Source organism: Corythoichthys intestinalis, chromosome 6 (genome assembly GCF_030265065.1).
Source record: "Corythoichthys intestinalis isolate RoL2023-P3 chromosome 6, ASM3026506v1, whole genome shotgun sequence".
Taxonomy (NCBI): Eukaryota; Metazoa; Chordata; class Actinopteri; order Syngnathiformes; family Syngnathidae; genus Corythoichthys; species Corythoichthys intestinalis.
Genome location: NC_080400.1, coordinates 51144576 through 51162181, shown reverse-complemented (window position 1 = coordinate 51162181; position 17606 = coordinate 51144576). Strand labels below are relative to the sequence as shown.

Genomic DNA, 17606 nt, shown 5'->3' with positions numbered 1-17606 from the left:
GATTGGCAGATACTCAAACTAAAACGATCAGGATCGGATCGGGAGCAAAAAAACATGATCGGAACAACCCTAGTTAAAATCATATAATTTTATATAGCGCTGAAATGGATTATCTTTTGTAGTGGCAGACTATTATTTGCCAAATTGCTGAAGTGGTTCCAATTAGTATCATTATTATGACTCGGGTTCCAATTTTTCTTTTTTTATATCCAATAGGACACTGGTTAGGGGTTTGTGCCTGTGAAGTGTGAATAATCTCTGCACTGTGATTTAACTTTGATTTAAGCATCAGAACTGGATCTGGCTTCCTAAACTGTGAGTTTAGACACAAAATGTAAAATGGTCTCCCACTTGCCAACATCGAAGAATAGATGACTAATTTGCATCCTGAGCTTCCAACCAGAGAAAGAAGAGAGGAGTAGGATGCATCATTTACATATTGTACTGTAGTTAGTGGAAGTGTGAGCCAAAAAAACAACCGTGCAGAAGTTATTCTGGCAGGACTTTTGCCAAGCTGGTTTAGAAAAAAAAAATTTAAATTACATGGCTGCCATAGCACCCTGCAGCCTAGTAGACTTGGCAGGGAGCTGACAAATATCATCTCTAGCTTTGCTGGGCTCCATTACGAGCACAAAGACTTTTGACCAGAGCAGTCCAACAACATCAATATCATCTACTCTCTCTGTTCTCTTCTTTTTTTTTTAAATTGAGAAAGGTTAGTTTAAGCATCACGAAAGCTTCATTCTACACACAGTGAACATGCTTGGCAGCCAATCGTCTAAAATACAATGAAAGGTCTCCCTCAGCTCTTTCCAGACATCCCATAGCTCTGATTAGTGACCCAACAGACTCCAGCGGGGCAATGCCTCACATGCTTCCTATTGATTCTCGTCATTGATCCAATCATTTTAGTCGAGGGCTTTGAAAGGAGCTGCTTTAGGAAGCTAGATTCTTGCTTGAGTGTGTGGGAGGGATTGGCATACTGATGTGAAAGTTCTTTGTGTGCTTTCAATGCTTGTATAGTATGTGTGGGTCCAACCAAAGAATTACACGGGATATTTGCGTTCTAGTGATTGTTGGAGCGATTCCTGCCAAGTTTCTTTTTTCCTTTCCACTGTTCCATCTGCCTTCAAGTCTTTATATGCTCTATTTGTCCATTTATCTTTCAGCTTTTTAGAGACGTTCGATAATGGAGGCTGCAAGAAAGGTACAGTGTTTAATGCTAATTCACTTCTGTTTTCTAACTACTTCTAGAGGCAAAGAAACTCCCAAGCATGTATTCATTTGAAGGATACACAGTGAAACCTAAATTTACTTTGAAGTCATTTTCTGCCATCGACAGCAATAGATGTTCAAACCATTTTAGGAGTGTTAAATGAATGATTACCACCAACCATCCCAGTTAAATATATTTGACATTTTAACTCCAAATATCAGGAAGGTGCGACATAACTGCTAACTACTCCTCCAATGCGATGCAGAATTATCTGTAAGACTGGGGAAAGGTTTGAAGAAATTGCTGTTAAATTTTTGAGCTGATTAAAAATATACAGTGGTATGAAAAAGTATCTAAACCTTTTGGAATTTCTTACATTTCTGAATAAAATGACCATCATTGGTTTCGAATTGGTTTCAATTGCTCTTTAAGTCTCCATAGGCACTTACTTATTTCCCCCCCTTCTGTCATCGTTTGCATGCTATCCTCGTTAAAATATGAAAACCTATAAATGTTTGTGTGGTTTTAGTTAAGTTTTTTCATCTGTGTGATTTTGACAAAGATCAGATCTCATTTGATAATGATTTTATGCAAAAATGTGACAAATTCCAAAGGTTCAGGTATACTTTTTCATTCCACTGTACTTGGCATGCTGGTTTCTATTTTTTTTTTCTCTGGAATGGCAAGCATTTTTCTGTTTTTACTGCTTTGACACAATTATAATGAGGGAGGCACAGAAATGATCATTTTTGGCCAAAACCACAAACCGACTCCAGGTAGTCCCCGGTTTACGGCTTACCAGCTTTTCGTGATTTCGATGTTACGATGCCGTAGTTGTCTTTCAGTCATTTTTATTTTAAGTCACGTAAACAGTACTTTAATGTACCTCACAGTATATTATGTTTTACTTTTTTACTAATATGACTGTTCTGCCCTCTGGCAAAATGTGCAGGTAGTACTTTTGCACGCGAGTAAAAGAACATGTACGCACACGAAGAACAGTGCACGCGCACACACGAGGAAGAGCGCATTTGCTCCCAGAAAGAAGTGGTGCAGCTAAGTGAGAGAGAGGGACATGTTTACAGCTTTGCTGACTGTCTAGCTAGGACTTAGCTCCATTGTCTTGGCAAGGACAGTACAATGACGAATAATACATGTTTTTGGATAGTTATTTTGAGATTTATGGGTTATTTAAGGGCACTTATAGGGTTAATTCTAACTTACGTCGAGGACTACCTGTATTTGAAAACCGAGGCTAAAAACTAAGTCAAAAACTGAAACCAATTACTGTTATTCACAAATTAAACACTACTAAGCCATTTTTTAAATTCAGATTAAAAATAATATGAATGCTTAATGCCTAGAATTGCAATTTTTTTATAAATTTGATAAAGCTATGGTTGCTTGTTTTGCAAGTTATTTAGGAATAAATAAAAATAGCCCAGTGCAGCACTAAACACTTAACTTCGATATCAACCAAAATACAATTGGATCTTGGGCCAAGAGTTTGAGACTGATCTGATCAGAAAGTTTTTTTTTTTCTTATTTACTTCATCATCTGTCATTGAAGCAATAGTCATATTTTAGTCATTTCAAAATGTGTTTGTTTTCTTAGGGTTAAGGTTATTTCTAGTTGACGAAATCTTATACAAATTTCGTCTAGTTGTAGTCGACAGTTACTCAAAATGTTTTCATCTGTAAAATTCAAATGTTTTAGTCCAAAAATAAACAAAGCTTTCCTACAATTTCAAATTCGCGTAGGCAGATGAGCACATATTGTAGCACCTGCACGGACAACGCCAACTTTGTGATGATAATACACACTCAGCAGAAGAAGCAGTACATTATTTTCCTTTGAACCCACCTAGAAGCCACGAACTATGTTAAAATAAAAAAAAGGTCACAGCGTTTTAGAAGATGCACGCCAAGCTAAAGCTGATGTTAATGCTAACGCAATTGCTATGCTAACGTAATACATTTAGTGTGTGACGATCACTCAGCACAGACCTGTAAAGGCTAACGCAACATGGCATATCCTCTCTTACCAAGATAAGACAATAAATCTTACCATGTGTTTTCAAACGAGCAAGATGGAGCGCATCCTAGCTTGAAACACATCCTAAACTCCGACGAGGAGAGCGAGGGAGAGGTGCAGCACATCTCACTAGGCTTGCCACCCGTCCCTTGAAATACGGAATCGTTCCGTAATTGGGAATTAAAAGTTGCGTTCCGTATTGAACCAATACGGACAGCAGTTTATTCCGTATTTCACAATTGTCCCATGGGGCGATCCTGCGCGACCCGCGGCTCCGGTGGCGGGGAATAACGGGCGGCGGTGCGCCCAGCCCATGCAAGTCTGTCACACACAAACAAACACCTCCTGCGCTCTTGAGTGACCAACGAGCCAACAATAATGAACAAAAAGGGCAGGAGATATTAAAGACAGCAAAATAGTTATTTGCCTGCCCGCTGCTGTCTGCCCTGCACTGCGCTCCACTTCCGGGTTCGTTGCCTGGTTACCTCGCTCGCTCTGTTCAGCGCACCGCCCTGCGCGTTTTCAATACAAAAATGTCTTCTTCAGCAGCAGAAGCTCAGGACACCCCACCTCATCCTCAAAAGGGGAAACGTCTCCAAAAAATACAGTGGAGTGGGAAGAGGGGAACCCGTGGCTCGATAGTCACTGATGATAATTATAGAGCGAACTGCAAGGCAGGCAGGAAAGTTTTTGCAGCGTCTCACGGAAGTGTAAAACAGCATGGTGCAGGGGACCTCCACAAACGGAATATAAGAAGAGCCTTCGTCACAATTATTTGTACCTGAAACATCCCCTGAGCTTGATTTGCTATGTTATTATGCTCTTGTATATGGATAACATATAGGCTATATTTATATTTACCTTCATACATCTTGCATTGATAGGAGCATAGCTAGGCTATTTCAGTTGCTACTATGGTTGATTATTTTCAGGAATGTTCTTTTTTTTTTGTTTTTTTTTTTTGAAATATGCATTTATTATCAATCAATATAGAATGAATTTATGTACCCATAAAGAACATCTTATTTTGTTACGCTAACTAATGCTCTTCATTTGGAATAATTCCTAATAGATTAACAGCAAATAAACACTGAATAAATACTCCTAATGCGGATATATACTATCTATTGATTGATTGATAGTGAATTTGACATCACCCCACTCCTACCCTCTAAATTACTGCAGCTGAGGTGACACAGGTATACCACACAGTAAAAACGTAGCCAGCCAGAGCTACAATAGTGCTGACTGTGGACAAAGGCTCAATCAGAAGATTTTTATGTGATTCCAAAATGGTGAAGAAAATAACTTTGGGGAGAACAAAGCAAGAGGCACTGTTGAAACAGGTCCTGGGTTCAAAGGCAGTGGGTGATGTGCTCAAGATCTTAACGTCACCCAGCCCATTCTCCATACAGACCGATGCCTCGAATAAATTGAGCAGGAAGATGCTTCCCCTTGCTGTCCAGTACTTCAGTGCCAGACGAGTCAGCTGCTGGAATTGTAGCTCTCCTGGAACATTCCCTTAAGAAATTTGGCTTGCCAATGGATCACGTGACCGGATTAAGTGCCGACAACACAAATGTTAATTACGATATTCACAACTTTGTTTTCACTAACCTGCAGAAAAAGAAAAAAAAATCTGCTGCAAGGAAACTGCCATGCCCACATAGTGCACAATACAGTTTTCGCATCTAAAAATACATTTCTATGCATTTTAGGAGTTTTGAGGATGCCCCTTTTTTTTCGCCCGTAAGGCTTTGGGCGTGAGGGGGGCGTCCCTTATTTCTGTTTCTGAAAGGTGGCAACCCTACATCTCACATACAGTGGGGCAAATAAGTATTTAGTCAACCACTAATTGTGAAAACTAAACTAAAAGTTCTTCCTCTTGAAAATATTAGAGGTGCCTGTAATTGTCAACATGGGTAAACCTTAACCATGAGAGACAATGTGGAAAACCCCCCCCAGAAAATCACATTGTTTGATTTTTAAAGAATTTATTTGCAAATCATGGTGTAAAATAAGTATTCGCCAAACGTTTTCTATAACTCTTCACAAGCTTTTCACACACTGTTGCTGGTATTTTGGCCCATTCCTTCATGCAGATCTCCTCTGGAGCAGTGATGTTTTGGGGCTGTCATTGGGCAACACGGACTTTCAACTCCCTCCACAGATTTTCTATAGGGTTGAGATCTGGAGACTGGCTAGGCCACTCCAGATCTTCACTAGAAAATCTCTCGATACGTGGCCCATTAATTGTTTTCCTTTACACAGATCAGTCGTCATGGTCCCTTTCCACCCCCATGCTTTACAGTGCGTATGGTGTTCTTCGGATGCAATTCAGTATTCTCTCTCCTCCAAACACGAGAACCTGTGTTTCTATCAAAAAGTTCTATTTTGGTTTCCTCTGATCATAACACATTCTCCCAGTCCTCGTCTGGATCATTAAAATGCTCTCTAGCGAACCGCAGACGGGCCTGGACTTGTACTTTCTTCAGTCGGGGGACACGTCTGGCAGTGCAGGATTTGAGTCCCTGGCGGTGCATTGTGTTACTGATAGTAGCCTTTGTTACTGTGGTCCCAGCTCTCTGTAGGTCATTCACTAGGTCCCCCCATGTGGGTTCTGGGATTTTTGCTCACCGTTCTTGTTACCATTTTGACGCCACGGGGTGAGATCTTGCACGGAGCCCCAGATCGAGGAAGATTATCAGTGGTCTTGTATGTCTTCCACATTCTAATAATTGCTCCCACAGTTGATCTCTTTACACCAGTCCAAAGTCCGGCCCGGGGGCCAAATGCGGCTCGTGGTCAAATTTCATCCGGCCCCCAGCCTCTGTCATAAAATCACTAAAGTCAGGCCCACACACAGACTTAATAAATTGGTCAGCAGTACGGCTACCAGCATATGAAATATCTAACACACTAAATGCTGCTCATTTACCCACTAAAAGGCAGCAGCACTCTAAGCAACATTACCCCGTGTGACCCTTTACTCCCAATTTTCTAAAATGGCGACAATCACCAAAAAAAAAGAAAGTTGACTGTGACGGCCGACGCTTCAAGGATAGGTGGAAATTGGACTATTTCTTCACTAGAATACGAAACAACTGTCTGTCTCATTTGCAAAGAGAGAGTCGCTGTTTTTAAAGAGTTCAATGTGAGGCGATATTACCAAACAAGACACGCTGACATGTCATGACAAGATTACAGGGAAGATACGTACCGGGAAATTGAAGTAACTTGAAGCTAGTTTAATTTCACAGCAGCAGTATTTCGCAAGAGCCCAAGAGTCGAAAGAGAACGCCACAAAGGCTAGTTGCGAGATTGTTGAAATTATTTTAAAAAATAATAAAGCAAATGTGACACACAGAATGGCTTGCTGAAATTTGCTTAAATATATTGTTCTACGTAAAGGACGTCAGCCAAGGTCGCCCCCCCACATTTTTACCACACCAAATCTGGCCCCCTTTGCAAAAAGTTTGGACAGCCCTGCTTTACACCAAGCGTTTTACCTATTGCAGATTCATTCTTCCCAGCCTGGTGCAGGTCTACAATTTTGTCTCTGGTGTCCTTCGACAGCTCTTTGGTCTTGGCCATAGTGGAGTTTGGAGTGTGACTGACTGAGTTTGTGGACAGGTGTCTTTTATACCAATAATGAGTTAAAACAGGTGCTATTAATACAGGTAACGAGTGGAGCCTCGTTAGACCTCCTTAGAAGAAGTTAGACGTCTTTGACAGCCAGAAATCTTGCTAGTTTGTTGGTGACCAAATACTTATTTTCCACTCTTAATTTGGAAATAAATTCTTTAAAAATCAAACAATGTGATTTTCTGTTTTTTTCCACATTCTGTCTCTCATGGTTGAGGTTTACCCATGATGACAATTACAGGCCTCTCTAATCTTTTCAAGTTGGAGAACTTGCACAATTGGTGGTTGACTAAATACTTATTTGCCCCACTGTACGTAACACGACCCAAACACTGCTACGATGCAAGCTGACGTACTCCACGTACAATATTAAAATGCCACGCTGACTCATGCATTGTTAACATATGACACATACGATGTCGCGTTGTCCTCTCATTGTCGTCTCGTCAGACAAAAACTGGCATTCGTCTTGATATGTTCGTCTCCCAAGCCACATTTTTAGCACGTCATCATCACGTGGTCATTATAAAAAACCCTGTTTCTCGATGAAAATTTTTTTTTATTGTCATTGTTGAAGAAAACGACACTGCCCCTAAGAAAAAAAAAAAAACAATTACTACAGATTTGCAACCCTATTACTGTGATCACCAAATATTGGAAAACTAAATAATATAATTAATAAACTACTATTGATCTGTAAGCCGAGTTAATCAAGCCGTAGAAGAAAACCAGAGACGTGAAGGCGTATATCTCAAGAATTTTAAAGCCAAAATGTCCTCCAGTTCTTGAATGAAACACTACATACTAGAGATGCGCGATAATATCGGTCACCGATAATTATTGGCCGATAATGGCAATTATCACACAGGTAATCCAGATAAAACGAAATTCAACCGATAATGCAATCCGATAATTATATACTTGATTTAGCCTCCAAATGTGCGCAGTCAGCAGTTTTGTCCAATTCTGCTAGTTTTAAGGAGGTGTTTTTGCGGTTTAGTAATGTGATATACGTTGGGAATGGCTTACTTTTAAAGGCATTTTTGTGCAACTTGGGTGTTTACTCTCCAAGTAATTGTTGCCAAAAGCTTACCATTACACAATGTCATTGCCATTGTTTAGATGTTGGAATTTACTACTTGTTCACATTTGATGTGGAAAAAAATAGCACAAAATTACATTTTTGCACAGTAACATTTGATCTTTGTATACTTTAACATTTTACATACATATTTGAATAGAATTATCAGCGTGACATTATTGGTTATCGGGTGGAAGGGGCAGGAAATTATCGGTTATCGATATCGGTTTAAAAATGTATTATCGTGCATCACTACTACATACATGCACAACAAACATAAGTTGCCTTCTATCTATAAACAACAGGGCTCACTTGGTAGTTTCTGCAATAATTTCTTGATGTATTATACAAGCATAATCATCATTGTTGATTTGATTTGTTGATACTGAGTAGCCAGCAGAGAGATGTGTGTGTAAAGTGGCTCTAGACCAAACAGGCTCATTTTGATGACGACTCCTGTCAAATCCAGGGCCAAATTGTGCGGCTGGACTTTCAGTATTAAAAAAAAAAAAAAAAAAAAAACAACCTTCAGCTTTTTCCAGGGATAAATTTATGTGCCAGAACATTCTTGATTGCTCAGTCACTGCTCCTTTTGCTCATCCGTGTGATGAGCTCTGCTCATCCTGTTATAGCTGTTTTCTATAGAAATGTCAACAGCGGTTTTTCCATCATCCCTGTACCTCTGTTAGCATAAGATCCATCTTGATGGCCAACATTTTGGACATCAAAGATTAAATTCGGCCTTTTGTTCACCTTTAGCTGGTTGCTGCGCTGCAGCTGCCAGGACGGAGATGCTGCACATCTAATTAAGATTGTCTGGTCACATTTTCCTCTTTGTCATCCCTGGTTTCTGTAATTGCATCACACACACACACACAAAAAAAAACAGTAGCAGAAAAAGGATGAACAAAACAATGCAAAGTTAATCCTTTAGATGCCAACTGGGCTTAAGTCTCGACATGCTTTCATCAAAATATAATGGATATACAAATTCTACACACCCCCTGTTGATATACCAAATCTCAAAAAATAGCAAATTGTTTGTGTGTATGACAATGCAATGCAAAAAAATTTTAAGGATCTCATGCTATTAATTGTGATCAGTCCTAGTTTTTATATATGCGTCCTCATCTGGGTATAGCAGTAGTGGATAGCAGTGTTGTTTTCGGCAACAGTGACGATAACGAAAATACTTTTCGTCGTGATGACAAACTAAAAATGTGGCTTAGGAGACCAGAAAATAACGAGACAAATGCTAGTTTCCGTCTGTCGAGATTACGAGACGAAAATGCGACATAGGAGCCGTTTACATGGTGCATCTCCGAGAATATGAAAAATTTCAAATTTGCATTGATATTGTTCCATCTCCATTCGAACAATGTCGCAATTCCGCGTTAAAACGATGTAGTATTCATGCCAGGCCCTAGGAGGCAGTGCAGATTTACAAGGCGACAGCCAATGCACTTTGACCCTAATAACCTCCTCAGCCCGGAAGACAACATACCCGCCCACACCAAGCAACGGCATTTTTCTGTAGCTCCAAAAGGCACAAAAATTGAAACATTCAACATATTTAAAAGTATTATAAAATCAGTTAATTAAAGCCGCTGTTTCGCCACATTTGCTGTTTTTAGTGTTTGTTAGCACCGTTGCGCACACCCAATTTGACGTGTGCGAGCGCTGACGTTATCGGCGCGGGCGCTTTCCATTGATATGAATGCGGATCAAGCCCCCCACCCCCCACGCCCTGCAATCAAATCCTTCCACTGTGGAGCGCGGATTAAATGGTTTGCGTCTTCGCCTTTTGTTTTCGCCGACACCTTATGAAGGCGAGGCCATTCCGCAACACAGTCATTGCTTCTTGGTGTCACAGAGTCGCCATGTAAACTGCCCCATAGTTTTTGTCATATGTTCACAATGCTTGACTTTTTCATATTGTACGTGGAGTACGTCATCTTGCATCGTAGCACTGTTTACGTCGTGTCATGGGAGATGTGCTGCGCTTCTCCCTCTTCACTGGAGTTTAGATTGTATTTCGAGGAATACTGCGCTCTATCTTGCTTGTTTAGCAAATACAGTATGGGTTTTCTTATATTGGCAAGAGAGAATTGCACTGTTGCTTTAGCCTTTAAAGGTCTGTGCTGAGTGATCATCAGATGCTAAATGTAAATCCTAGCGTTAGCATTAGCTTCAGAATGGCGAGCGTCCTCTTAAAACATTAGCCAATTTATAGCACAGCCACTTGGCTTTTCTGGTCAGTCAGTCCAGAGGAAGTTAAACGCTCGGACATTTTTTTTTTTGCATACAGTTCTTGGCTTCTAGGTAGGGTTAATTGAAAGTAATGTACTGCTTTTCCTACTGAGTGTGCATCATCACAAAGTTGGCGTTGTCCTTGTAGATGCTACAATATGTGCTCACATACAGGGGTTGGACAAAATAATGGATTTTGGCATCATAACCTTTGAACATAATTGTTAAAGAATGGCATGAGGAACACTAATGAAGTTGAGCATCTCGTATGGCCAGCACAATCCCCATACCTCAACATTATTGAGCATTTATTAAGACGTCGATTTCGACCGCCATCGTCAATCAAAGAGTTAGACTGTATTCTAACTGAAAAATGGCTTAAGATTTCCTCGGAAACAATTCACATGTTGTATGAATCAATATCTCGGAGAATTGAGGCTGTAATTGCTGCAAAAGGCAGACCTACCCCATATTAAATTAGTTTTTGTCTATTTTTTAATGTTTTCATTTTGTCCAACTCCTTTATGTTCATACAAAATTGTTAGAAACCTTTATTTTTGGACTAAAACTTTTGAATTTTACAGACGAAAACATCATGAGTAAATGTCGACTAAAACTAGACGAAATTTGTATGAGATTTCGTCGACTAAAACTAGACGAAATTTGTATGAGATTTCGTCGACTAAAACTAGACGAACATTTTGAAATGACTATAAGACGAATAATTATTTTTGTCCAAAAGACTAGGGCTAAGACAAAAATTAAAAAGGCCTGCCAAAAACACCACTGGTGAGCTACATCATACATGTTATGTCATGGCTCCAAACTGTCTGTCGTCTGGAAGCACATTTTAAGCTTGACCTCTTAAGAGATTCATGGCTCGACTTAACAATAGCATTCAATTTCAGCTACTATATCTTTGCTGCAGGGCGGGTGTTTGGCGTCACCAGGTGACCTCTCCACACTCCAGTGACATCATCAGCATGTGACACTGCAGACAGGAATGAAGAAACTGGAGCAAGTGAACTAGACCAAACTCGAATGGACAAGACGGCCATTATTCCCAGTGCAGAGTCGAAGCTTACACTTGAATGTGCTTTCGACACTTTAATGGCATGTGATGGTCTCCTGAATGGCCTTGTAACTTGGCAAGAGTCAAATACACGCATGTGTGTGCGTGCGCCACGTGATACCACATTGGATCTTGGACCAGAAGCATTAAGACATCTTGAAGGAAATTTAAATTCCCATTATGTACAAAGTATTTGTTTTGAAGGATTACCTTGAAGACACCAGTGTTGTTTTTTAATTGTGAATTCTATTCTCTTGATGTTTTTTTCTTCTTCTTTTTAAATACAAAACTGTAAAAGTAATCCTGCAGTGAAAATGCAATCAATGTGTTTGTTAGTAAAACAATGTGACGGCAGAGGTGGTCTCAACTTCTGGTAAGGCCACATATTGCAACCTCATTTGAAAACATTAAGCCGCCTTCCTTGTAAACTAATCACGCGATACAACTGTAAAGATTTTTTTCTTTTTCAGTGATTTATGGAGCAAATCGTTTAAATATTTGCCTGACTGAACTTGACTGGCCACCAATTGAGTGTATGGCATGTGCGTTAGTCCCCTGTTGCGTACTTATTTATTTTGGCTACGACGGATGCATGTTTGTTTTTTGTTGTTGTTTTTTAACGTTAAAAATTGTTTGTGTGTGTGTGTGTCTGCGTGTGCATTGAAGCCCGACAGCCCTCGTGTCAATTTATTTGCTGCCATGCGCTACAATTATAATAAATAAATTGTATAAATCCTTCTCATCCATTTGGATAAAATGAAAGTTATTTTTCCTGCTAAACTTATCCAACGTCAAGTGTTGTATGCGACTTGTGGCCTTTCTCTTATGATGAGAATAATACAGATGAATGTTACTGCCATTCTGGCTCTTATTTATTGACATTTGTTGGTACAAGTAGTTTTGTTGACTGTTCAAGTTAAAGGTCAAACTTTCATAAGTGTACTTAACATGAATGCCCATTTAAAAAAAAAAAAAAGATGCAGAACTTAATGCTTAATCACTCTTCTTTTTAATCAGTAAATTGTAGACACTGCTGAGATATTTTAATGTATTGTCAAAATATATACTGCATACAATGTGTACCTTTTTTGGAACTTTCAACTCTAATAAACACTGCCAATGGTGTGTTTGTGTTCCAGCCGGAGCATAGAATGACTCTTTTTAAAAGGTTAATGTACTCTACCTGATGGCATTTTACTTTGTTATTAAAACACAAATTGTATGAGGTCTCTGAAAAGCCAAGCTGGCCCTTGGGAACATGTGCACACACATATGATATATGCACAATGTGACAACTGTTAACAAAGTTTCCTGGCTTTTTTTTTTTATTGCCATAAAGTGGAGCCTATGGATGTGCCTGAAGAAGGATGTTGTAGGGATGTATGTAATAGGAAGGCGTACCGTAATCATGCAAGGATGTCGAGATTTGTGCGTTTTGAGTGATTCATGGTGGTCCACTAGTTCTATGGCTATGGCCATAAGCAGAAGTGACACATCAGGGTCAGCGTGTACCTCAAGACATACACCGGATAGTCCCCGCCAGGGACCTGCACACACTAGGAGACCTTCACATTTTCCACACACACAGGAGACCCACTGGGGTTAAACACAGTGGGATGCATAATTGTATGCGCTCGTGCATTTCAAATGGCCTTTACTATATAGGTCATAGCAGCACTTGCATAAATCAGAGGCATTGAGACAGAAGAGTGCTGTACAAAGGGGACACAAATGGAAGGCAGAGATAAAGTTAAAGCCACCTTCGGGGCACTTTGGGCTCACGTGGGTCAACTGGATGTGCACCTGTGGGTGTTCGCGTCCTTCATTTCGACTCAGGCACGCATGCTGAGAGCAGTGTGGGAAAGACTCGTGCGGCCGTGTTGTGCTTCAGCAGCAGATATTTAGCTTTTACACTCAACAGGGTGAGGTGGAAATGATGCAAAGCTACCATTGCTAGAAATTGAAAAAGCCTGACATGGTGTAAGTCTAGTTGTGCTAAATTTGGGTGACATTTGAACGGCTCTCAACATCCTTTTTATATACTGCTAATCCTGTTCAAGGTCGCGAAGAGCTGGAGCCGATCATGGCTGACGAAAACAGACCTAACACAGTTGTCAAACAAAAATCCTCTATTCCCACTTCGGAGTTCAGATTTTTTTTTTTTTTTTTAAATACAGCTTTAATTATTTCCCCCCTCCTCTTTCCGCACTGAACATTCTTTGCCCATAGGGCACATTCGTGCTTTCAATAAGGGTCTAGTTGTTGGTCCATTGCCCTATTTCAGCACCTGCTCTTCCAAATGTCTGTACACGCATTGCTTTTCAGTCTCCCACAGTTTTGCTGTCAAGGAAACCAACTATATGATCACAGGTTCGACTCTTTCAATCAGGTGGACTATAAAAAGCTGATGTGTTAAAGGTCAGTCGCAGAATATCTTTTAATGTTCAGTTTGTACGTGTGAATATTCATGTGCTGCCAAGACACATTGAGATGTTCACTCATTTGACATTGTTTCATCTTGACTTTATTAAAAAAAATCTTTTCTGTTTAATCTCTGCACTGTAACTCAGTGGCATGCACAGAAGTGAGCCGCTTTCATAGTGTGAGGGATGAGGTGAAAGTGCAGCTGCGTCAGTTTTTTTGCGAGTTTCAGAGTCAACATCCCGAAATAATGTCACTTCGAAAAGCCAGAGCACAGAATGCTTACTGATTGCAACTCCTACGGCAATATTTTTTGTGGTTCATGACCAAGCTGCGAAGGCGAGTCCCTTAATTCATTTTTACAGCAATATATGGTTGCAGTATTACTACTACTGATAGTAAATTCAAATTTTCAAATGACAGCAATTTATTACTACTTCTAACTAAAACCCAAACATAATTGCATTGCTGCTTATGCACTTCTTAAAACCCAACCGCAACAGGTCATAGTCTAGGATATGGTGTCCATATGAAAGATTCTATATGTCCACTGCATGACTAACACACACATTTGATTGGGTACTTGCATGATCAGTTATCACTAGGGACACACTGGTATATAACTTTGGTGCCAGGTTTTGTGAAGCGGGGAACCCAGTATTTGGATATCACCTATCACACCCTAATCTGACCTTTCTTCCCTCTTATCCCACTGCTTACTTGGTGTATCCACTCCCTACGTAGTGTCACATCACTAGAAATACTACATACTGATAGACAGGTGTGAAAGTGGCTAGAATTTCATGCCAGAACTCCCTGTCATAAAGATCGCCGCGTAGCCAGAATTTTTTTTTTTAATGCAATGGGAACGACTTTTGGCAGTTATAACACTCAATGAAACACAACAGGTTTTATACATGCAATACGCTATTGCATTACACTTACTGTAAAAAGGCATACATGAGAAACTAATTTTCATTCAACATTGTTTTTCATTGATGTGCAAAATAACAGAATAAAAACGCCATACACCAACCCCAACCTCCATCTACTCAGTTTTATTTTCCTTCACTTCCTCACTTCTAAATGCAAAATCTCAGTTTTAACGACTTAAAAACGTTGGTATAACAGTACATTAAAATTTGAAGATAATGCAAACATTGATTTATTATTACAAAAAAGTAAAATACATTAACAAAATTAAGTACAAATGGAATATAGTTTGAAGATAACGCATATGATGACTTTTTTTTATATATATAATACATATATAAATACAGTGCCTTGCAAAAGTATTCGGCCCCCTTGAATCGCTCAACCCTTCGCCACATTTCAGGCTTCAAACATAAAGATATGAAATTTAATTTTTTTGTCAAGAATCAACAACAAGTGGGACACAATCGTGAAGTGGAACAACATTTATTGGATAATTTAAACTTTTTTAACAAATAAAAAACTGAAAAGTGGGGCGTGCAATATTATTTGGCCCCTTTACTTTCAGTGCAGCAAACTCACTCCAGAAGTTCAGTGAGGATCTCTGAATGATCCAATGTTGTCCTAAATGACCGATGATGATAAATAGAATCTACCTGTGTGTAATCAAGTCTCCGTATAAATGCACCTGCTCTTTGATAGTCTCAGGGTTCCGTTTAAAGTGCAGAGAGCATTATGAAAACCAAGGAACACACCAGGCAGGTCCGAGATACTGTTGTGGAGAAGTTTAAAGCTGGATTTGGATACAAAAAGATTTCCCAAGCTTTAAACATCTCAAGGAGCACTGTGCAAGCCATCATATTGAAATGGAAGGAGCATCAGACCACTGCAAATCTACCAAGACCCGGCCATCCTTCCAAACTTTCTTCTCAAACAAGGAGAAAACTGATCAGAGATGCAGCCAAGAGGCCCATGATCACTCTGGATGAACTGCAGAGATCTACAGCTGAGGTGGGAGAGTCTGTCCATAGGACAACAATCAGTCGTACACTGCACAAATCTGGCCTTTATGGAATAGTGGCAAGAAGAAAGCCATTTCTCAAAGATATCCATAAAAAGTCTCGTTTAAAGTTTGCCACAAGCCACCTGGGAGACACACCAAACATGTGGAAGAAGGTGCTCTGGTCAGATGAAACCAAAATTGAACTTTTTGGCCACAATGCAAAACGATATGTTTGGCGTAAAAGCAACACAGCTCATCACCCTGAACACACCATCCCCACTGTCAAACATGGTGGTGGCAGCATCATGGTTTGGGCCTGCTTTTCTTCAGCAGGGACAGGGAAGATGGTTAAAATTGACGGGAAGATGGATGCAGCCAAATACAGGAACATTCTGGAAGAAAACCTGTTGGTATCTGCACAAGACCTGAGACTGGGACGGAGATTTATCTTCCAACAGGACAATGATCCAAAACATAAAGCCAAATCTACAATGGAATGGTTCAAAAATAAACGTATCCAGGTGTTAGATTGGCCAAGTCAAAGTCCAGACCTGAATCCAATCGAGAATCTGTGGAAAGAGCTGAAGACTGCTGTTCACAAACACTCTCCATCCAATCTCACTGAGCTCGAGCTGTTTTGCAAGGAAGAATGGGCAAGAATGTCAGTCTCTCGATGTGCAAAACTGATAGAAACATACCCCAAGCGACTTGCAGCTGTAATTGGAGCAAAAGGTGGCGCTACAAACTATTAACGCAAGGGGGCCGAATAATATTGCACGCCCCACTTTTCAGTTTTTTATTTGTTAAAAAAGTTTAAATTATCCAATAAATTTTGTTCCACTTCACGATTGTGTCCCACTTGTTGTTGATTCTTGACAAAAAATTAAAATTTTATATCTTTATTTTTGAAGCCTGAAATGTGGCGAAAGGTTGCAAGGTTCAAGGGGGCCGAATACTTTTGCAAGGCACTGTAAGTAGCCTTACATAGGTAAATAACCAAAAATAAGTCCAAAGTGCACATCAACTATATTGCCAAATTTTGAGACACATTTGAGACAAACATTTCTGGATCTCAATGCAGTAAAAATGTTGTTGTGTTCAATCTCACTTTAGTTATACTGTATTTGTTTTACCACGAGAACGGCATGTGATGCTTAACGCATCATTTATGATAAAAATTAGAGAATGTTTAGGGGCCGTATAAAGCTTTCAAATTAAAAAACAAATCTGAATTTTCTGTTCATTATTTCTGGGGCCAGGCATTATAACATGGAAGATGTTCTGAACCTCCCCATCAGATCAAATAAAATGAAATAAAATAAGCCTCTTCACTAATTTTTTCTTTAAAGATCTGTTCAATTTTCCGTTGCTTTGCCCTTTTTTATTTATCAATTCAAAAACTTTTTTTTTTTTCCTAAAAAAAAAAAAAACGTGCATTTCAACTAGGGCTGTCAAAATTATCACATTAACGGGCGATAATTATTTTTTTAATTAATCACGTTAAAATATTTGACACAATTAACGCACATACCCCGCTCAGATTAAAATGACAACAGTGTAATGTCCGCTTGTTACTTGTTTTTTTGTGTTTGGCGCCCTTTGCTGGCGCTTGGGTCCAAATGATTTTATTTTACAATGAGTGAGCATGGTGTAATTATTGACATCAACAATGGCGAGCTACTAGTTTATTTTTTGATTTAAAATATTACAAATTTTAATAAAACATCAAAAGGGGTTTTAGTATAAAATTTCTATAACTTGTACTAACATTTATCTTTTAAGAACTACAAGTCTTTCTATCCATGGATCGCTTTAAGAGAATGTTAATGATGTTAATGCCATCTTGTTGATTTATTGTTATAGTAAACAAATACAGTACTTATGTACTGTATGTTGATTGTATACATCCGTCCTGTGTCTTATCTTTCCATTCCAACAATAATTTACAGA

The 17606-nt window shown here is 39.4% G+C and overlaps 1 protein-coding gene across 5 annotated transcripts in view; it reads left to right on the top strand.

Annotated features, from left to right (window-relative positions):
* Window positions 1-13640, top strand: part of LOC130917012 (arf-GAP with Rho-GAP domain, ANK repeat and PH domain-containing protein 1-like) — a 131228-nt gene extending 117588 nt beyond the window's left edge. For 2 of the 5 annotated variants that reach the window (XM_057838047.1, XM_057838048.1), the window contains exon 33: window positions 11156-13639. In XM_057838047.1, coding sequence (XP_057694030.1) covers window positions 11156-11200 — 45 coding nt within the window. In that variant the 3' untranslated portion in view covers window positions 11201-13639. Of the gene's footprint in view, window positions 1-1169; window positions 1208-11155 lie in introns of all 5 variants that reach the window. The other 3 variants (XM_057838050.1, XM_057838049.1, XM_057838051.1) reach the window with 3 other exon arrangements.
* Window positions 13641-17606: the final 3966 nt, after the last annotated feature.